This window comes from Myotis lucifugus, unplaced genomic scaffold (assembly GCF_000147115.1).
Source record: "Myotis lucifugus unplaced genomic scaffold, Myoluc2.0 scaffold_1042, whole genome shotgun sequence".
NCBI classification, from domain to species: Eukaryota; Metazoa; Chordata; class Mammalia; order Chiroptera; family Vespertilionidae; genus Myotis; species Myotis lucifugus.
The window spans coordinates 63,209-79,850 of record NW_005872090.1 but is presented as its reverse complement, the minus strand read 5'-3'; the positions used below and the strand labels follow the sequence as shown (position 1 = coordinate 79,850).

The 16,642-nt window shown below is 57.6% G+C and overlaps 1 protein-coding gene across 1 annotated transcript in view; it reads left to right on the top strand.

Annotated features, from left to right (window-relative positions):
* Nucleotides 1-1,744: 1,744 nt before the first annotated feature.
* MROH1 (maestro heat like repeat family member 1) overlaps nucleotides 1,745-16,642 on the top strand; it is a 40,018-nt gene continuing 25,120 nt past the window's right edge. The window contains 12 exon segments of the mRNA XM_023747899.1: nucleotides 1,745-2,105; nucleotides 8,236-8,389; nucleotides 8,494-8,639; nucleotides 9,836-9,967; nucleotides 10,465-10,627; nucleotides 10,850-10,948; nucleotides 11,395-11,546; nucleotides 11,982-12,122; nucleotides 12,370-12,462; nucleotides 14,572-14,650; nucleotides 14,832-14,945; nucleotides 16,217-16,245. Of these exon segments, the coding sequence (XP_023603667.1) occupies nucleotides 8,368-8,389; nucleotides 8,494-8,639; nucleotides 9,836-9,967; nucleotides 10,465-10,627; nucleotides 10,850-10,948; nucleotides 11,395-11,546; nucleotides 11,982-12,122; nucleotides 12,370-12,462; nucleotides 14,572-14,650; nucleotides 14,832-14,945; nucleotides 16,217-16,245 (1,170 nt within the window). The 5' untranslated portion in view covers nucleotides 1,745-2,105; nucleotides 8,236-8,367.

Sequence of the window (16,642 nt, the reverse complement as noted above, 5' to 3'; positions counted from 1 at the left end):
AGGCCCCCCTCGGGGAAGCCCGGGCCCGGGAGCTGGGGGTGCCGCCTCGTCCGGGTCGCGCTGGAGGCCGGGTCAGGGGGGCGCCTCCCCAAGGTCACCGGGGAGCGCGGGGAGGTCCCGGGTGTGCGGGACCGAGCCCGCCTCCCTCCGGGCTCAGGTGCGCCAGGTCCCGCGGGGCCTGGTGGCCCCGTCTCACCCGGAAAGAGAGGCTCGGGGCGCTTGCCGCCGCCCCGCTTCCTCACACCGGGTGCTCTCCAGCGCCTTGTCGGCCTGCCCCGGGGCCCTGGGCGTCCACGGTCCCTGCTGCCCCGAAGGGGACTTCGGGGACCTGAGTGTGAAAGCTGAGCCCCCGAGCTTCGGGGGCCCCGGGTGTCCCTCTTCCCTTCTCCCTGCGACGCAGAGGGGAGCGAGGCCCGGCAGGCAGGTTGCTTGCCCGGTTCCCGAGGGCTGCGGGGTCAAGTGCCGGCCGCGCGGGGCGGGAGCCCGGACTGGGGTTCTGGGTCCTGCAGCCTCGCCGAGGTTCCCCTTCGCCGGCGGGGAGGGGGGGCGGGGGGGGCAGAGGGCGCTGGGGTGCCGGTCGGGCGCCGGGGGAGGAGGCGGCCGCAGGAGGGAGGCAGGGGGGCGGCCGGGCACCCGCAGTCCCGCCGGCCGTGCTGTCCCCGCTCTGCCCCGGCCCCGGCTCGGCCTCCAGGGAGCAGGCAGGTGCTCTCCTCCCGGGGGTCAGCGGAGTGACCCGAGCGGAGCCGCCCGGCGTGTCCTCGGGGGTCCCCGTGGGGTCCCGTGGGGTCCAGTGGGGGTGCCCATGCGTGTGTCCGCGAGTGGACGGCAGTGGCCCAGCCCGTCTCTGATGGCCCCGCTCTGGGACGGCGTCTTGTGTGCCGGCGCCTGGGGTGTCAGTGTCGGAGGGGGGCCCCGAGGCCCAGGTGAGCGGTGGGGCTGCTGCCTGTGGGTGCGCACCGGCCCCTGCACCAGCTTCTCGGGACCCCCTCCAGGTGGGGACCCCCTCCAGGTCGGGACCTCATCCAGGTCGGGACCCCCTCCAGGTGGGGACCCCCTCCAGGTGGGGACCCCCTCCAGGTCGGGACCCCCTCCAGGTGGGACCCCCTCCAGGTCGGGGCTCCGGGGGCGCCCTGTGGCTTCTGTGCTCAGGGAATTGTGGCTGCTGGACGAGTGGGAAATGCGCTTCTTCATGGAGCTGCAGGACTGGCTGTGGGGGCTGAGGGGGCGGGGCTGTGAGCCCTGAGCCGACAGCCCAGGTTCTTGGCGATTCTGGGAGTTGACTGCTCTGGCTCCGCCAGTGGGGGTGGGGCGGGGGGGGGGGGCATCCTCTTGACCCAGAACTGGGTCCTGACTTCCCAGGCTCCCAGCGCACCAGCCCTCCAGACAGACTCCCGGCTGCCTCTGGGCTGTGGCCGCAGCCCCAGTGCATGGGCCCGGCCTGTGCGCACCGCACCGGGGGCTGTGGGAATGTGCGGAGGTGCCTGGGGCGTCGGCTGAAGGCCTTTGGATGCCTGAGCGCCAGGAAGCTGGTTCTTTACTCCTGTGTCTGTTGCAGGGAGGGAAGGCCTGCCCCCATGACCTGGCCCTGGGGTGGAGCGGTGGGAGCCAGTCCTGGTTGAGTCCTGCCCCACCACTAACGAGCTGCTAACTGACCGTGTGTCCCCGACCCGCTTAGCCATGCAGATGGCAGGTGACGGTGCCGTCAGCGTCAGCACCTCCTGGCAGGACACAGGGGCCTTCCAGCCCCTGCCTGTTTGTGCACCCGCTTCCCCTTGGCGTGTGGGCCTCGCTGGCCATCAGCGCGCTCACAGGTCTGTCCGTGGAGGACAGGGCCGTGGTGCTGTCATCCCCCGAGTGTCCAGTGCCATCCTGAAGACCACCGGGCCTCTCTCCAAAATCAATAAAAACCTGTATTTAAAAAGGCATTGAAGGCGGCACTGTAGAGTGTTGGTTGTTTACCCTGTGCCCGTGGCTGCCCGGAGCCGTGCTCTCTGCCCCTGCCCAGTGCTGGGTATCACTAGCCCGAGAAAGCACATCAGAGTTAAAGGCTCCGGACAGTGTCCACGGAACACGACTGCTTTTGACCCTCGGGAAATCGAACGATTGTAAGTTGAAGCATCGGAAGTCAGGGACTGTCTGTATTTAGTTTTTCTTTTTTGGTCTGTTACTGTGAATTACATTGGCTGCACATAAAAATACTGAGCTAACCTTGTATTCATAGGATAAACCCCATTTAGTCATGACATATTATCCTTTTTTACATGTTGGATATGATTTGATAAAATATTGTTCAGAAGTTTTGCATTTGTATCTATGAAGGATATTGGTCTATAGTTTTATTATGTTTTCTTTATTATTTTTGTCTGGTTTTGTTATCAGACTAATGCTGGCCTCTGTCAGTTGGGAAGTATTCCCTTATTTTTTGTTTTCCTGGAAGAATTTGTGTAGAGTTGGCATTATCTCTTCCTTATCAAGAGAGGAGTGTTGGAATCTCTACTATAATTTGGATTTGTGTATTTCTCCTTGCATTTTTATCAGTTTTGGCTTTGTGTATCTTGAAGCTCTATGATTAGCTGCATAAATGTTTAGGATTGTATGTCTCTGAAATCTATTTTGCCTGATATTAATGTAGACACTCCAGTTTTCTTATAACTAGTATCAGCTTCATTTTTCTTTTCCATCCTTCCACTTTAACTTCATGTTAACATATTCAAGTTTTGACTATGGCTTCTTTTTTCTTTTTTTAAAAAATATATTTTATTGATTTTTTACAGAGAGGAAGGGAGAGGGATAGAGAGTTAGAAACATCGATGAGAGAGAAACATCGATCAGCTGCCTCCTGCACACCCCCCACTGGGGACGTGCCCGCAACCAAGGTACATGCCCTTGACCGGAATCGAACCTGGGACCCTTCAGTCCGCAGGCTGACGCTCTATCCACTGAGCCAAACCAGCTACGGCTTCTTTTTTTTTTTTTTTTAACTCCTTTAAAAATTTTTTATTTTATTGATTTCTTTTTGAGAGAGAGAGGCAGGGAGAGAGAGAGAAAGGGAGAGATTTGTTGTTCCACTTATTTATGTGTTCATTGGTTGATTCTTGTACGTGCCCTGACCAGGGATTGAACCCTCAATCTTGGAATATTGGGAGGATGCTCTAAGCAACTGAGGTGCTGCCTGGCCAGGCTGCCCATGGTTTCTTGAATATGTGAGATGCAGTTATAATAACTATCTACGTGTTCTTGTCTATTAACTTTTCCTCTGCATCATTTCCAGTCAGTTTGCATTGATTGGTTCGCCCTCGTTATGGGTTGTATGTATATTTGCTTCTTTGAATGCCTGGTAATTTTTACTGAATGTCAGACGTTGCTCTTTTACCCTGTTGGGTAGTTTCGTGTTCCTGTCGTTCCTGAGCTTGGTGCTGGGATGTGGCTAAGTCGCCTGGGAGTGGTTTGACCTTCTAGGCCTGCCTCTCGCTTTGTTAGCTGAGACCATGGTGTTTAGTGTGGGACTCATTTTATTCTTTACTGAGGCAAATGTTTTTTTTTTTTGTAAAGCTAGAATTTATTTCTACTTAAAAAATGCTCAAGAGACTTTAAAAAGGCCCAAGGGTGTCCAGGGTTAAGACCACCCTGAGTTTCAGTTCCTTCCTTACTGAGGCAACAATTTGATCCATGTTAATGAAACACCCCAATAATTTGGGTTGAATCATGGTGATTTCCTCTGACTCCCAGTATCTTTCATAAATGGCCATCAGCTTATGAACGATGAAACACGTAATACCAGAAATAATCACGAAACGTCTTCAGGTTCTACTTGAATATCCTTTCTGCATTATTCTTCGCAACCAGGCCCAGTGATGATCAGTTTGAGTGGCAGAGATCATGAGTGGTACCTGCAGAGACTGGTATTAAGTGCAGCCCTTTTAGAACAGAAACCAGCAGACACTCTTCAAGACGAAACACCCCAGGCAAATCCTTTTTATTTTATTTTAATTTAATTTTTAAAAGAATAGTTTATTGCCGAAACCGGTTTGGCTCAGTGGATAGAGCGTTGGCCTGCGGACTGGAGGGTCCCAGGTTCGATTCCGGTCAAGGGCATGTACCTGGGTTGTGGGCACATCCCCAGTAGGAGATGTGCAGGAGGCAGCTGATCGATGTTTCTAACTCTCTATCTCTCTCCCTTCCTCTCTGCAAAAAATCAATAAAATATATTAAAAAAAATAAAATAAAATAAAGAATAGTTTATTGATTTTTAGAGAGAGAGGAAGGGAGAGAGAAAGAGAGAAACATCAATGTGAGAAACATCCATCAGCTGCCTCCTGCATGCCCCCTACTGGAGATCGAGCCCACAACCCGGCATGTGCCCTGACCTGGAATCAAACCAGCAACCTTTCGGTGCACAAGATGATGCCAAACCAACTGAGCTACACTGGCCAGGGAGAGGCACATTTCTTTTTTTTTTTTTTTTTAATATATTTTATTGATTTTTTACAGAGAGGAAGGGAGAGGGATAGAGAGTTAGAAACTTCGATGAGCGAGAAACATCAATCAGCTGCCTCCTGCATGCCCCCTACTGGGGATGTGCCTGCAGCCAAGGTACATGCCCTTGACCGGAATCGAACCCGGGACCCTTGAGTCCGCAGGCCGACGCTCTATCCACTGAGCCAGACCGGTTAGGGCAAGCACATTTCTTGTGTGTGGTCTTCCTGCTGCCCTGGGAGTCCTGGTGTTTTCCCCTCTGGCTGCCAGGAGCTCAAGGGATTGTTTCTGCTCACCTGTTTGGGTGGCTCTCCTGGCCTGGGGGTTTCTTCTCAAACATGGTGGTGTATTCGTTTTCTAAGGCTGCTATAACAAGTAACCACAAACATCACTGTCTAAACAGCAGACACTTATTATCTTTTCTTTTTTTACAAAATTTTAAAATTGATTTCAGAGGGGAAGGGAGAGGGAGAGAGAATCATTGATTGCTGCCTCATGTATCCCCCACACTGGGGATCCAGTCTGCCACCTGGGCATGTGTCCTGACTGGGAATCCAACCGTGAGCTCCTATTCATAGGTTGATGCCCAACCACTGAGCCACACTGGCTGGGTAGACACTATCTTAAAGCCCTTGAGGTCAGTAGTCTGCCAGGGATCTCACCAGGCTAAGTTCCTTTCTGGGGGCTCCGGGGAGGATCCTTTTCCTACTGTTTTGGGTTGTTGGTAGAATTTTGTTCTTCGTGTGTGTAGGACCGAAGTCCCTGTTTGCTGGCTGGCTATAAGCTGAGGGATGTTTCCAGCTCCTGGAGCCACCCACGTGCCTTGGCTCGGAGCCTCCTCCTTCCATCCCCAAAGCCGGGCGTGGAAGGTTGAGTCCTGGAAGGGCTTTGACTGCCTCCTCCTCCGGCCTCTCCTTCCCCCGCTGGGATAGGTTGTCTGCTTCTAAGGACTCACCCACATAGTCCAGGGGAACCCCACCCCAGTCTGTACCCTTCATTCCATCTGCTAGATCCCGTTTGCCCCCAAACCTACCATAGTCACAGGTTCTGGAGAGGACGGACTAGGCATCTTGGGAACACGATTCTGCTGTCCGCACTGCCCAGTATAACAGCCGAGTGACCAGGGACCCTGTGCAGGTCTCTGGAATTCTCTCTGGTCCTAGAGCTGCAAAGGCCAGCAGGACCTAGGCCTCCGGAGACTGCCCAGGCCACCTCCTCAGCCCCAGGGGGATGGCAGCTAAGCCTGAGCGGGCCCTCCCGGCGGTGAGCTGGGGTGACCTCCGGTCCCTCGCCCTTCACTCCTGATGTCCACCACCATTTGTTTTGTCCAGTTTTCCAGTTGTTTGGCTGGGAGGAACTGGGTCCATTACTCCCATGGGGCTGGGAGCTGACGTCTCTTATGCTGACTTATTTTCGTTTGCTCCTGTTTGGGTTGGCTGAGCATGGCCCTTCGCACGCCTATCAGAGGCCTTCCCAGCTGGGTGAGTTGGAGCTGGTTTAGCCCTTGTTTTGTCGAAGGCACTGGAGACAGGCAGCTGTGGCTTTTCACGGGGCAAAGCCTCTGCCCAGGCACGGGCTGCCCACCTCCTGGACTAGACCAGGTCTGGGAACGCAGGATTAGGTTCCATGTGAGGGGTGCCCGCCTTTTGAAGTGGGTTCTGTGGGCCCTTTCAGGAGCCTCACGACCACCTGACAGCCACGGTGCTTTTCCGCCCTCAGCCTTGTGGGGTTTGAGGTTGTGCCTTCTCCTTGCTCTGCCCAAAGGGAATACATATTTTTATTTCTTGTTTTCCTTGTGATGTTCAGCTGCTTTCCAGGAAGAAAGCAGAAACGCCCTGTGGATCCATCCTCTTCAAACCAGTCTTCTCCATCTGCTTCCTGTCCGCCTGGGATCCCTGGAAGTTTCTGGTCTGCTAATTTCATCTTTCTGGTTTTCTAGTGCTCTTGTGAGTTTACTCTCTTAAAACACACCCCTCTCCTGTCACTTCCCTGAGGCGTGGTGACGGGTGAATGTGCAGGACCCGTCTGCCATCTTGAACTGGATTCTCCCGTATTTGATTCCCCAGCTCCCCTGTCATGTGGGTCTCCACGCTGCGTCTTCCCGCCTGTGTACAGGCACACAGCGTCTTCCCGCCTGTGCACGGCCACACAGCGTCTTCCCGCCTGTGCACGGCCACACAGCGTCTTCCCGCCTGTGCACGGCCACACGGCGTCTTCCCGCCTGTGCACGGCCACACGGCGTCTTCCCGCCTGTGCACGGCCACACGGCGTCTTCCCGCCTGTGCACGGCCACACGGCGTCTTCCCTCCTGTGCACAGGCACACGGCGTCTTCCCTCCTGTGCACAGCCACACGGCGTCTTCCCTCCTGTGCACAGCCACACAGCGTCTTCCCGCCTGTGCACAGCCACACAGTGACTTCCCTCCTGTGCACGGCCACACGGCGTCTTCCCGCCTGTGCACGGCCACACAGCGTCTTCCCGCCTGTGCACGGCCACACGGCGTCTTCCCGCCTGTGCACGGCCACACGGCGTCTTCCCGCCTGTGCACGGCCACACGGCGTCTTCCCGCCTGTGCACAGCCACACAGCGTCTTCCCTCCTGTGCACAGGCACACAGCGTCTTCCCTCCTGTGCACAGGCACACAGAGTCTTCCCGCCTGTGCACGGCCACACAGCGTCTTCCCGCCTGTGCACGGCCACACGGCGTCTTCCCGCCTGTGCACGGCCACACAGCGTCTTCCCGCCTGTGCACGGCCACACGGCGTCTTCCCTCCTGTGCACAGCCACACAGCGTCTTCCCTCCTGTGCACAGGCACACAGAGTCTTCCCGCCTGTGCACGGCCACACAGCGTCTTCCCGCCTGTGCACGGCCACACGGCGTCTTCCCGCCTGTGCACGGCCACACAGCGTCTTCCCTCCTGTGCACAGGCACACAGAGTCTTCCCGCCTGTGCACGGCCACACAGCGTCTTCCCGCCTGTGCACGGCCACACGGCGTCTTCCCGCCTGTGCACGGCCACACAGCGTCTTCCCGCCTGTGCACGGCCACACGGCGTCTTCCCGCCTGTGCACGGCCACACAGCGTCTTCCCGCCTGTGCATAGGCACACAGTGGTGGCGCCGCAGTCCTTGCGAAGGGAATGAAGGGCAGTGGGCTCACCAGCGAGCAGAGGACATGTGTGTTAGGAAGCAGGTGGCTCCGCACCAAAGGCCTGGGCCCGCGGACCTGACAGCTCCTGGGAGAGTATGACGGAGGCCTGAGGGTGCCAGGCAGTGGCGGTCAGAGGCCCTGCATGGCTAATGGAGGTGGTGGTTTGGTGCTTGGAGGCACCTGATGTTTGAAAGTTGCCCCTCTCAACCCCCGGGCTGTGGTTTCAGGTGCTGCTTGTCCAGCCCTCTCAGCCCCCAGGGGCTTGTTTAATCTCCACCTGGGGGACCCTGGCTCTGAGCGGCTCAGGGCCCTGTTCTTGGCCCTCAGGTTTCCCTGCCACACAACCCCCAGGACCCCCGGCCTTAGTGCGTCCTGACCTCCCTTCAGAGTGAAGGCAGGTGCCTTGGGTGAAGCCAGTGACCTCGCCTGCCCAGGGATGGGCCTTGGGGGCCGACAGCTGCTGCAGGACCCCGGGTGCGGGACAGGAGAGTGCGACCTGCGGGACCTGCGGGACCTGCGGAGGGGAGGGCGCTCTTCCTCCCCGCGAGCAGCCCAAGCGCAGCAGAGACCGCCCCGCAGAACCCCGCGTTTAAGTTGTGCTCTTTTCGCAGACATAGTGACTGCCGCGATGCGATCCAGGAGGCTGTGAATTCAGTATTGTGCCCTGGTTACGCCAGGTTTGAGAAGGCGCTGTCCATGTTCGCGCCGGGCGAGAGGAAGCCGAGACCTCCGAGACCCCCGCGATGAGCGAGCCCTACGTGAAGAGTGAGTGCCGCGGTGGGCGGGCCCTGGAGGCGCCCCACCCGCGCCAGCACCAGGTCTGAGTCCTCCCACCGGCCTGAGCACGCGCGTGGGCTTTGTCGCCACAGAGCTGTCCACCATCCTGCTGGACTCCGTCACCGACAAGGACCCCCTGGTGCAGGAGCAGGTATGCAGCGCCCTGTGTGCCCTTGGGGAGTCGCAGCCAGAGGAGACGCTCAGCGCCTGTGAGGAGCACCTGCGGCAGCACGAAAAGGTGTGGGACCGGGGCACGCCTTGCCGTTCTTGGGGCGGGGCCTGTGGTGTGTGGACGGTGTATTGAGATTGGGGGGGTGGGTGGGACGTGTGGGGTCAGCTTGCTCTGGGGGTGGGGCCTGCACTGTGGGGGCGGGGCTGCGGGGGTCGGTTTGCTTTGAGGGCGGGGCTATGGGCAGGGAGGAGAGGGGCCTTGGGGTCTGAAGGGAGGGGCTGGGCACATAAGTCACTGGGCAGGAAGGCGAAGTCCAAGCTCTCTCCAGGCTAGGCTCTGGGGGGGCAGAGGCGGGGACTGAGGGTTGGTACCATCCCGAGACTGGGTGTTCAGCTGCAGCTCCTGTCGCTGGCGAGCCAAGGCCTAGTGTGGCCATCCCCTTTCACTCACTGGCTGGAGACTGGATGGCTCTCTCTGCCAGGGTCTGTGCTGTCCCAACCAAGGGAGAGAAAGCCATTCATCAGCTACAATCACAGGAGCACGTGGACAGGGGTGGGAGGTGGGCACACCCTCCAGAGGGGGCTGCGGAGGAGGGCAGGGCCTCCTACAGACTTGGCTGACTTGTCAGAGGCAGGACAGGCTCGGGCTGCCTGTTGGCTGTACGGTGGTTCCCCTTATCCACAGTGGAGACGTTCCAAGACCCTCAGTGGACGCCTGACTCCGAGATGGTATTGAGCTCTGTACATACTGTTTTTCCTGTACCTACTCACCTTGCACTTAGTGGAAACACGGCCTCTCTTTGGCATACCTGGCGTCAGCATCACTAGTTTTGCGCTCTGTGGCCATTCCTAACTAAGTATAATAAGGGTGACTTGAACCCAAGCACTGCAACACCATAGCATTCGATCTGATAGCCAATGGGTACTCGTGCCTACTCGGCGGAGAGTGTATAGATCCTGGGGGCACTGGACAGAGGGAGGACTCGCACCCTGGGCTCAGAGCACCACACGGGATGGCAGGATCCGCTGCTCGCCATCTGCTCTTCGTTGGGCTGCACGGTCACCTGGGCCCTTCTGGAGACCAAGGGCCTCTGTTATGTGCAAGGCGTGAAGTGGGTCCTGAGGGCCAGGAGGAATGCTCCGTGTGGGGCAGAGAGGGGGGATGTTTTGAGCAACCCCCATGGAGAGCGCTGGAGGCCCTGGCCGGGTGCCTGGGCCTTCAGCTCACCTTCCGGGCCCTTCCTCAATGGTTTCTCTCCTCAGCTGGCGCATCCTTACCGGACGATGATCCTGAGGGCCATGGAGACGATCGTGAGCAATCACATCAGTGAGCTGGACAAGGACATGACCAGGGCCATCATCCTCCTGGCCTCCAGCGAGATGACCAAGGTGAAGGTATGTGCTGCTGGCCAAGCCCCCTCAGAGGCCATGCGCTGCCCCTGCTGGATGTGGCCATGGCTCAGGGGCTTCTTTCTCGCCCAACTTGCTAGCATGTGGGTTTGGGTCTGGCTGCCTCGGGGTTGGCCCCTCGGTTCTGCACACTGACCGCCCTCCTGGGTGGGGAGGGCCACCCTGTCATTTCAGAGGTGGAAACCGAAGCAGAAGAAAATTCCTAAGCTCTCGGGTGAATGGAGGGGCCCAGTGCCCGCATCCCGATGTTGGGGGACGGAGCCAGGCTCAGCATGGGTCCCTTCTCCCAGGGCTGTGCTCCTTCTGCAGTGGCGCCTGGAGTGGGCGCTGGGCTTGAGTCTCTGGCAAGCGCTCACTGGGGAGCCTGAAGACAGCGCGACTGAGGGCAGGCTGTACATTTTGCCTCTCGGGCAACTGCAGGGTGAGGGCCCGCACCCTTTTCCTGGCTGGGATGACAGGTCACGTTTTCTCTGGGGTTGCAGGACCTGGTTTCTGACTGGCAGCAGGCTGCCAGCAGCGTCCTCGTGGCGGTGGGCAAGCGCTTTGTTGGCATGGTGATGGAGGAGATGCTGGGCAAGTTCCAGCCTGGGGTCCTGCCGCACTGCTTCGTGGTGCAGACGTTAGCCAACCTCTCGGTCTTCAATGGTAGGTGTCGACTTGGCCTCCACCCCTTCACCTGCGTTCTCGAGCGAGCCGTGAGTTCCTCTGAGCCCTGCTGGCACCTCGGTTCCTCCTGTCTCAGCAGCCTTGCCACCTGCCCTGGGCTGAGCGGAAAGAGCTCAAGGCCCTACAGCGTGTGGTGGGCACAGGGTGTGGGAGAGACAGGCAGGGGTGGTGCAGGGCTGCTGTGACGCCCGTCTGTTGCAGTGTTCGGCATGGTGCCCTTCCTGACGTCTGTTCTGAGCACCATGCTGCCCATGCTGGGCATGGCCAAGCACGATTCCATGAGGGTGGTGTTCTGCTGTGGTAAGTCGGGGCCTCCAGCACAGCTGGGGTCTTTAAAGGGTGGGGGCTGGGTGCTGCCTGACCTTTCCTTGACCTTTTGTCTTCAGGACACCTTTGTGGGGGCCATGGGTCCTTCAGGCTTCAGGAGGAGGGCAGGACAGTGAGAGGAAGGGTGACTGGTCTCCCTGTGTCTGTGTTCTCGTCTTATGAGGACACAGTCCTATTGTATTAGGATCCACCCCACTGTGACCACGTTTTAACTCATTATATCTGCAAAGACCGTATTTCCAAAAAAGGCCCTATCCTGAGGGCTTGGACATGAACTTGGGGGGACAGTGCTTGCCCAGTGTAGTCCAGGAATCCCAGCCTGGATGGTGCTCTGGGGTGGTCATCGGTTTGGAAGGGACAGCACGCACACTAGGTGTGAAGCCCGTGTCCACTCGCCACTCACCACCCGGTTGCCGCAGCCCTGCAGCGCTTCAGCGAGAGCACCCTTGAGTACTTGGCCAACCTGGACCAAGCCCCAGACCCCACAGTCAGGAAGGACACCTTTGCCTCCGACATCAGCAGTGCCTATGACACCCTCTTTCACCACTGGCTGCAGAGCCGCGAAGCCAAAGTATGCCTCACCTTGCTGGCCAGCCCCTCCCCCCCAAGCCTGCCCACCCAGGCCCCTCCCACTGCCTGGGCTCCTCTGCTCTTCTGTGGGGAGGGATGGGGCTATCTGTGTACACCTGTCCCCATCCAGTGCCCTTCAGTCAGGAGGTGGGGATCTCATCAGGGAGGAGACGTGCCCTGTGCAGTCTCACCTGCAGGTCCTCTCAGAGTGCACTGATTTCTGAGCCCCAGTTGCCATGGACACCACCTCCCGTCCTCACCCATGATGACTTGGGGGAAGGCGAGGAGTGGCGACAGTACGTGGCCTAGCCCCATTCGGACCCTGTCATGTGGTTTCCTCCCATCAGCCCTGGGTTCTTGGTGGATGAGCTCTTTGCCACTCTGTCCCCGGTGGGCTGTGAGCGTTGCCGCATGGTTTGTCCTGCTTCCCCTTCAGCTCCGGCTCGCTGTGGTGGAGGCCCTGGGACCCATGAGCCACTTGCTGCCCAGTGAGAAGCTGGAGGAGCAGCTCCCCAAGCTCCTGCCCGGAGTCCTTGCCCTCTACAAGAAGCACGCCGAGACCTCCCACGTGTCCAAGGTGAGAGCTCAGCCAGGGTCTGGTAAAGAACATCCCCTCCTGGGAGCAGGAGTGCCCTGAGCCACTCAGGTTCCGTGGTCGTGGGGACCAGCCACGTTTCTCCCACCTGCACTGGACAGCAGCCGGGAACCTGCACCACGGCCTCTCCCCGTGTCCCCTTTCCTGATCCCTCCCCTCCCTCTGACTTGTAGAGGTGGGGGCAGGGCTGGGGGCTTCAGGCGGGACTGACGGCCCCTCTGCCCAGCAGAGCCTGGGCCAGATCCTCGAGGCGGCAGTGAGCGTGGGCAGCCGCACACTGGAGGTCCAGCTGGATTCGCTCCTGGCCGCTCTGCACGCTCAGGTAGGCTGCAGGAGTGGTGCTGGGGGTGTGCCTGTGGAGGGCACACTGGCACGGGGTGAGTTGCAGGGAGCACTCGGGGGGGCCCTGGGAGGGCCTGGTCCAGGGAGAGGTGTGGAGGTCATGGGAACTTGGCAGGGGCTCCTGTGTCACATGGACATGGATTAGGGGAAATAGCCTCTGACCTCAGTCGATGCCGAGAAAGGTCAGCACTCAGTTATCCTTAGAACTGTCAGCTGCTGGGATCCGAGAGGACTTCCTTTAACTTGATAAAGTTTGTTTACCCACACCCTCCGCGTGCGTCCTACTGAGTGGGAGACAGGCACATTCCCATCAGGGTCAAGGGCATAAAGACCCCACTCATCCCAGTTCTAGGAGGAGGGAGACAAATGGGACGTGTGGCTCGGTGAGAGGAGGGACTGTCCTTATCATTTCTCCCGAGTCCTGGTCCCCGCTTTGTGTTTCCCCTTGGTTCTGACCTCCTTTTACTTTTATTTTTATTGTATTTTTTATTTATTTTTTAAAAATATTTTTTGTAGATTTCAGAGGAAGGAAGAGGGAGAGAATCATTGATCGGCTGCCTCCTACTTGCCCCCCACTGGGGATTGAGTCTGCAACTCGGGCCTGTGCCCTGACTGGGAATCGAACCGTGATCTCCTGGTTCATGCTCAACCACTGACCCACACCAGCCCAGTTCTCCTATACTTTTTAAATCACATCTTTAAAAGTTTTTGGCCTCCAGTCAGGTAACTTACAAAGTGTGTGTTCATCCCTGTTTATGGTATTGGTAAGGCTTCCGGTCGCAATGGGCTATTAGTAAGTTTTTGGGTAGTTGAAGTTATGTGTGGATTTTTGACTGCTCGGGGGTCAGCGCCCCTGACGCCGAGAGTTCAGGGGTCAACTATATCAGTGACTGCTCGCTGGCCCTCCTGCCAGAGGGACCCCTGTGTGAGGCTGGGTTCTGTCTGTTGCTCACAGCTGTGTCCACCCCTAGAGCAGCTCCTGTCACTTGTGAGCACTCAGTGGTTCCTGTGTGGATGGCTGTTATCCAGAAACCATTCACGTGGGCACTGAGTCAGTGCACCCCCTTAGAACTAACCAGACACATCAACAGCATTCCTCTCACCAGCAGTGATCCGTGGAAAGGACAAAAGAAAAAAAGAAGTCCTTTATTTTGGGGCTGTTTATGATATTTGTTTGCAACATAATTTTCACGTCATCCTTAATCTGTATTCTGTTTTACACTCAGGTTTCCTTATACTCAGCCCCTTGATCCCACACTTGCTTGTCAGATTCTCCCGTTTCCTTGTACTTGTATTGTTGAATCCGCCGGAATTTCTTTTAGGGAAAAGCGAGTGAGAATCCAGGTTTGCCTTTCTTCCACGTGACCACCAATTTGCATTAGTTGCTACTGTAACTGGTGACTGTAAAACGTAGCACCTTAAACAGAAACTATGTATCTCACAGTCACGTGGCCAGACACCCCAGAGCAGCTGCCAGAGGCTCTGACGGGGTCCTGGGTGGTTGCCCTCCCTGCTGGGCTGCAGACTCTGCTCCCACGGCTCCTCTCGTGGCTGCAGGCAGAGGCGTGGTTCCTGGCCGCACGGCTCTGCTTAGGACTGCGTGAGAGTCCTCAGGACCTGGCTCTCCTCTTCCAGAGTGAGCGCGTCACGGCAGAGCGGGCAGGAGGAGGGCCTTTGGGACCAGGTCAGGGCTCTACAACGGGAACTCTAGTGCAGCACCTGCTTCTCCAGCGCCGAGAACTGGCTGAGCACAGACGGGCAGGCCTATGGGTCAGGGCTTCCCTGAATGTCAATCACCTCTCTGGCTCACAAGCTGGGCTCTACTGAGGCCGGCAAACTCCTTCCCCTCGAGACAGCCCAGCTGCGTGCTCGGAATCCCGTCAGCCTCCCTGTCCCACCACCCCACCCCACCCCACCCCGCAGGTGCGGCCAGCCCATGACCTGCGCCTGGCTGTGGCTGATTTGGGTAGACGCCCGGGGCCCTCAGCAGTGTGTGAGCTGGGTGCTTTGTCAGGAGCACGTGGCCTGCCCTTCCGCCCAGCCAGGCGCGGGGCGGCAGTGCCATCGTCACCCCTGTCCCTGGCCGCAGATCTGTGTGCCTGTGGAGACTTCCAGTCCCCTGGTGACGAGCAACCAGAAGGAGGTGCTGCGCTGCTTCACAGTGCTGGGTGAGTGGCTGCCTGGTCCGGGCCTGGGCCTGGCGGCAGCCTCAGCATGCATCCACCTCTGCCTGGGCCTGGGTGGGGCTGCAAGGGCCTCAGTCCCAAGTGTGCCCCCTGCTGGCAGGTTTGGAGGTGTAGGCAGCAAGGAGCAGGGGCAAATCCTTACTGTCTGTGCGCTCCCCTGCAGCATGCTGCTCGCCCGAACGCCTGCTGGCCTTCCTGCTGCCCAAGCTGGACACCAGCAATGAGAGGACCCGTGTGGGCACCCTGCAGGTTCTGAGGCACATCATCAACTCAGCCGGTGAGTGCACAGGGCAGGGCCGAGAAGCTGGTGAGGGGCGTCTCGCTTTGAATTCTTTAGAATTGTTCCCAACTTCCGATTTTGCAAAGTTGCAAACATTTTGAAAAGTTTGCCTCTGACACCGGCTGCAGATGCCAGATGCTGCATCCTGACCCCAGGCTGTGAATGGATGGCCTAGAGTTACACGATGAGACAGACCACGTCTGCAGCAGCTGCCTGGAGGGCCATGGCTGGTTCCTCCAGGTCCCTAGGAGTGGTGCTCGCTCCTTCTCTTTCTTCTGGCCTCACTCATTGTCACTGAAGAATCTGATGGCCGCACGCTGGTCAGCTGCCTCTTGGATGGGCCTTCGGGGAAGTGGGCCAGCTGTCCTGTAGAATGTCCCTAGGTCTGCTTGTGTCTGACGGTTTCCTCACAGTAGGATGGGAGGTTCCAGGTTTCCTGCTTTGACGGCTGATTTGCCCAGCATGGAGCTGGAGCCTATTTCGCACCGAGTTGTGTTCTCAATGCTGCTTGAACTGCCCGGCTACCGCCTGCGTGCAGAGGCCACGTGAGGCCTGCAGTCCGTGGGCTGGGAGGGCTTTTTAACATGAACAGGCTGCAGAGGCGAGCAGAGGTGATGGAGACCTCACGTGGCCCTGTGTCGGCAGGGTCTTCTCTTTGGCCTGCTAAGGAGCAAGGGTGCTGACCCCGTCCCGTGAGGGTCAGGGTCAGGCCGGGTGCTAACAGCACCGTGGATGTGAGGCAGCTTGGGGAGGGGCAGGGACAGGGGACAGTGGCAGCCCAGACAGACCCATCCTGCAGCACACTGACTCCTGAATAAGGAACCCCCACTGCGTTGTTTCAGAATTCTTGTTTGGGACTTTCTATGGTTTGTATCATCTTTGCCCATCTTCTATATTTTTAAAACATATTTTTAAATTGATTTCAGAGGAGAAGGGAGAGGGAAAGAGAGACTGAAACATCAATGATGAGAAAGAATCGTTGGGCCTTTATACTTGGTCAGTTTTGTTGGTTATAAAATTTTTGGCTCACACTTCCTTGACTGTCCTGTTGCCCTAAACTGTCAACCTTTCTAGCTTTTTAATGGGAAAAATGTTATTTGTCTCCTGGAGAGAAGTGGTGGGTTTTGCTTGTACACTCCCCTCGCCTCCACGTGGAGGGCCATGCTGAGGCTGGACCCCAGCCACAGGCCTTGGGACTCTTGGTGGTGAACAGGCCAGCTGGCCTTGGTCTCAATGGGGAGGCTGAGCCACCTGTTCGTTTCTTGCAGCTGCTCAAATGGGAAGTCCACAGCATATGGCGACTGACCTTCATTGCAGAGCTTGAGAATGTGGAAGAGGCAGGGAAGGAAGTCTCTTCCCCAAGATGCATGGCCTGTCTTTTGCATTTGAGGATTCTGGCGAGGCCGGAGTAAATAACGTAGTCTGTCCAGGCTGCTGAAACAACACACCAGAGACTGGGTGCTCATAAACCCAGACCTTTGTTGCTCACGGTTCTGGAGGCTGGGAAGTCCAAGTTGGGTGCTGGTGAATCCAATGTCCAGTGAGGGCCCCTTCCTCATTGACAGCCACCTCTCCCTATAACCTCACGTGGCAGAAAGCGGCAACGGAGCTCTCTGGGTCTTTATAAGGGCACCAGTCCCATTCATGAGTGTTCATCCTCATGACCTAATCATCCTCAAAGGCTCCTGACACCT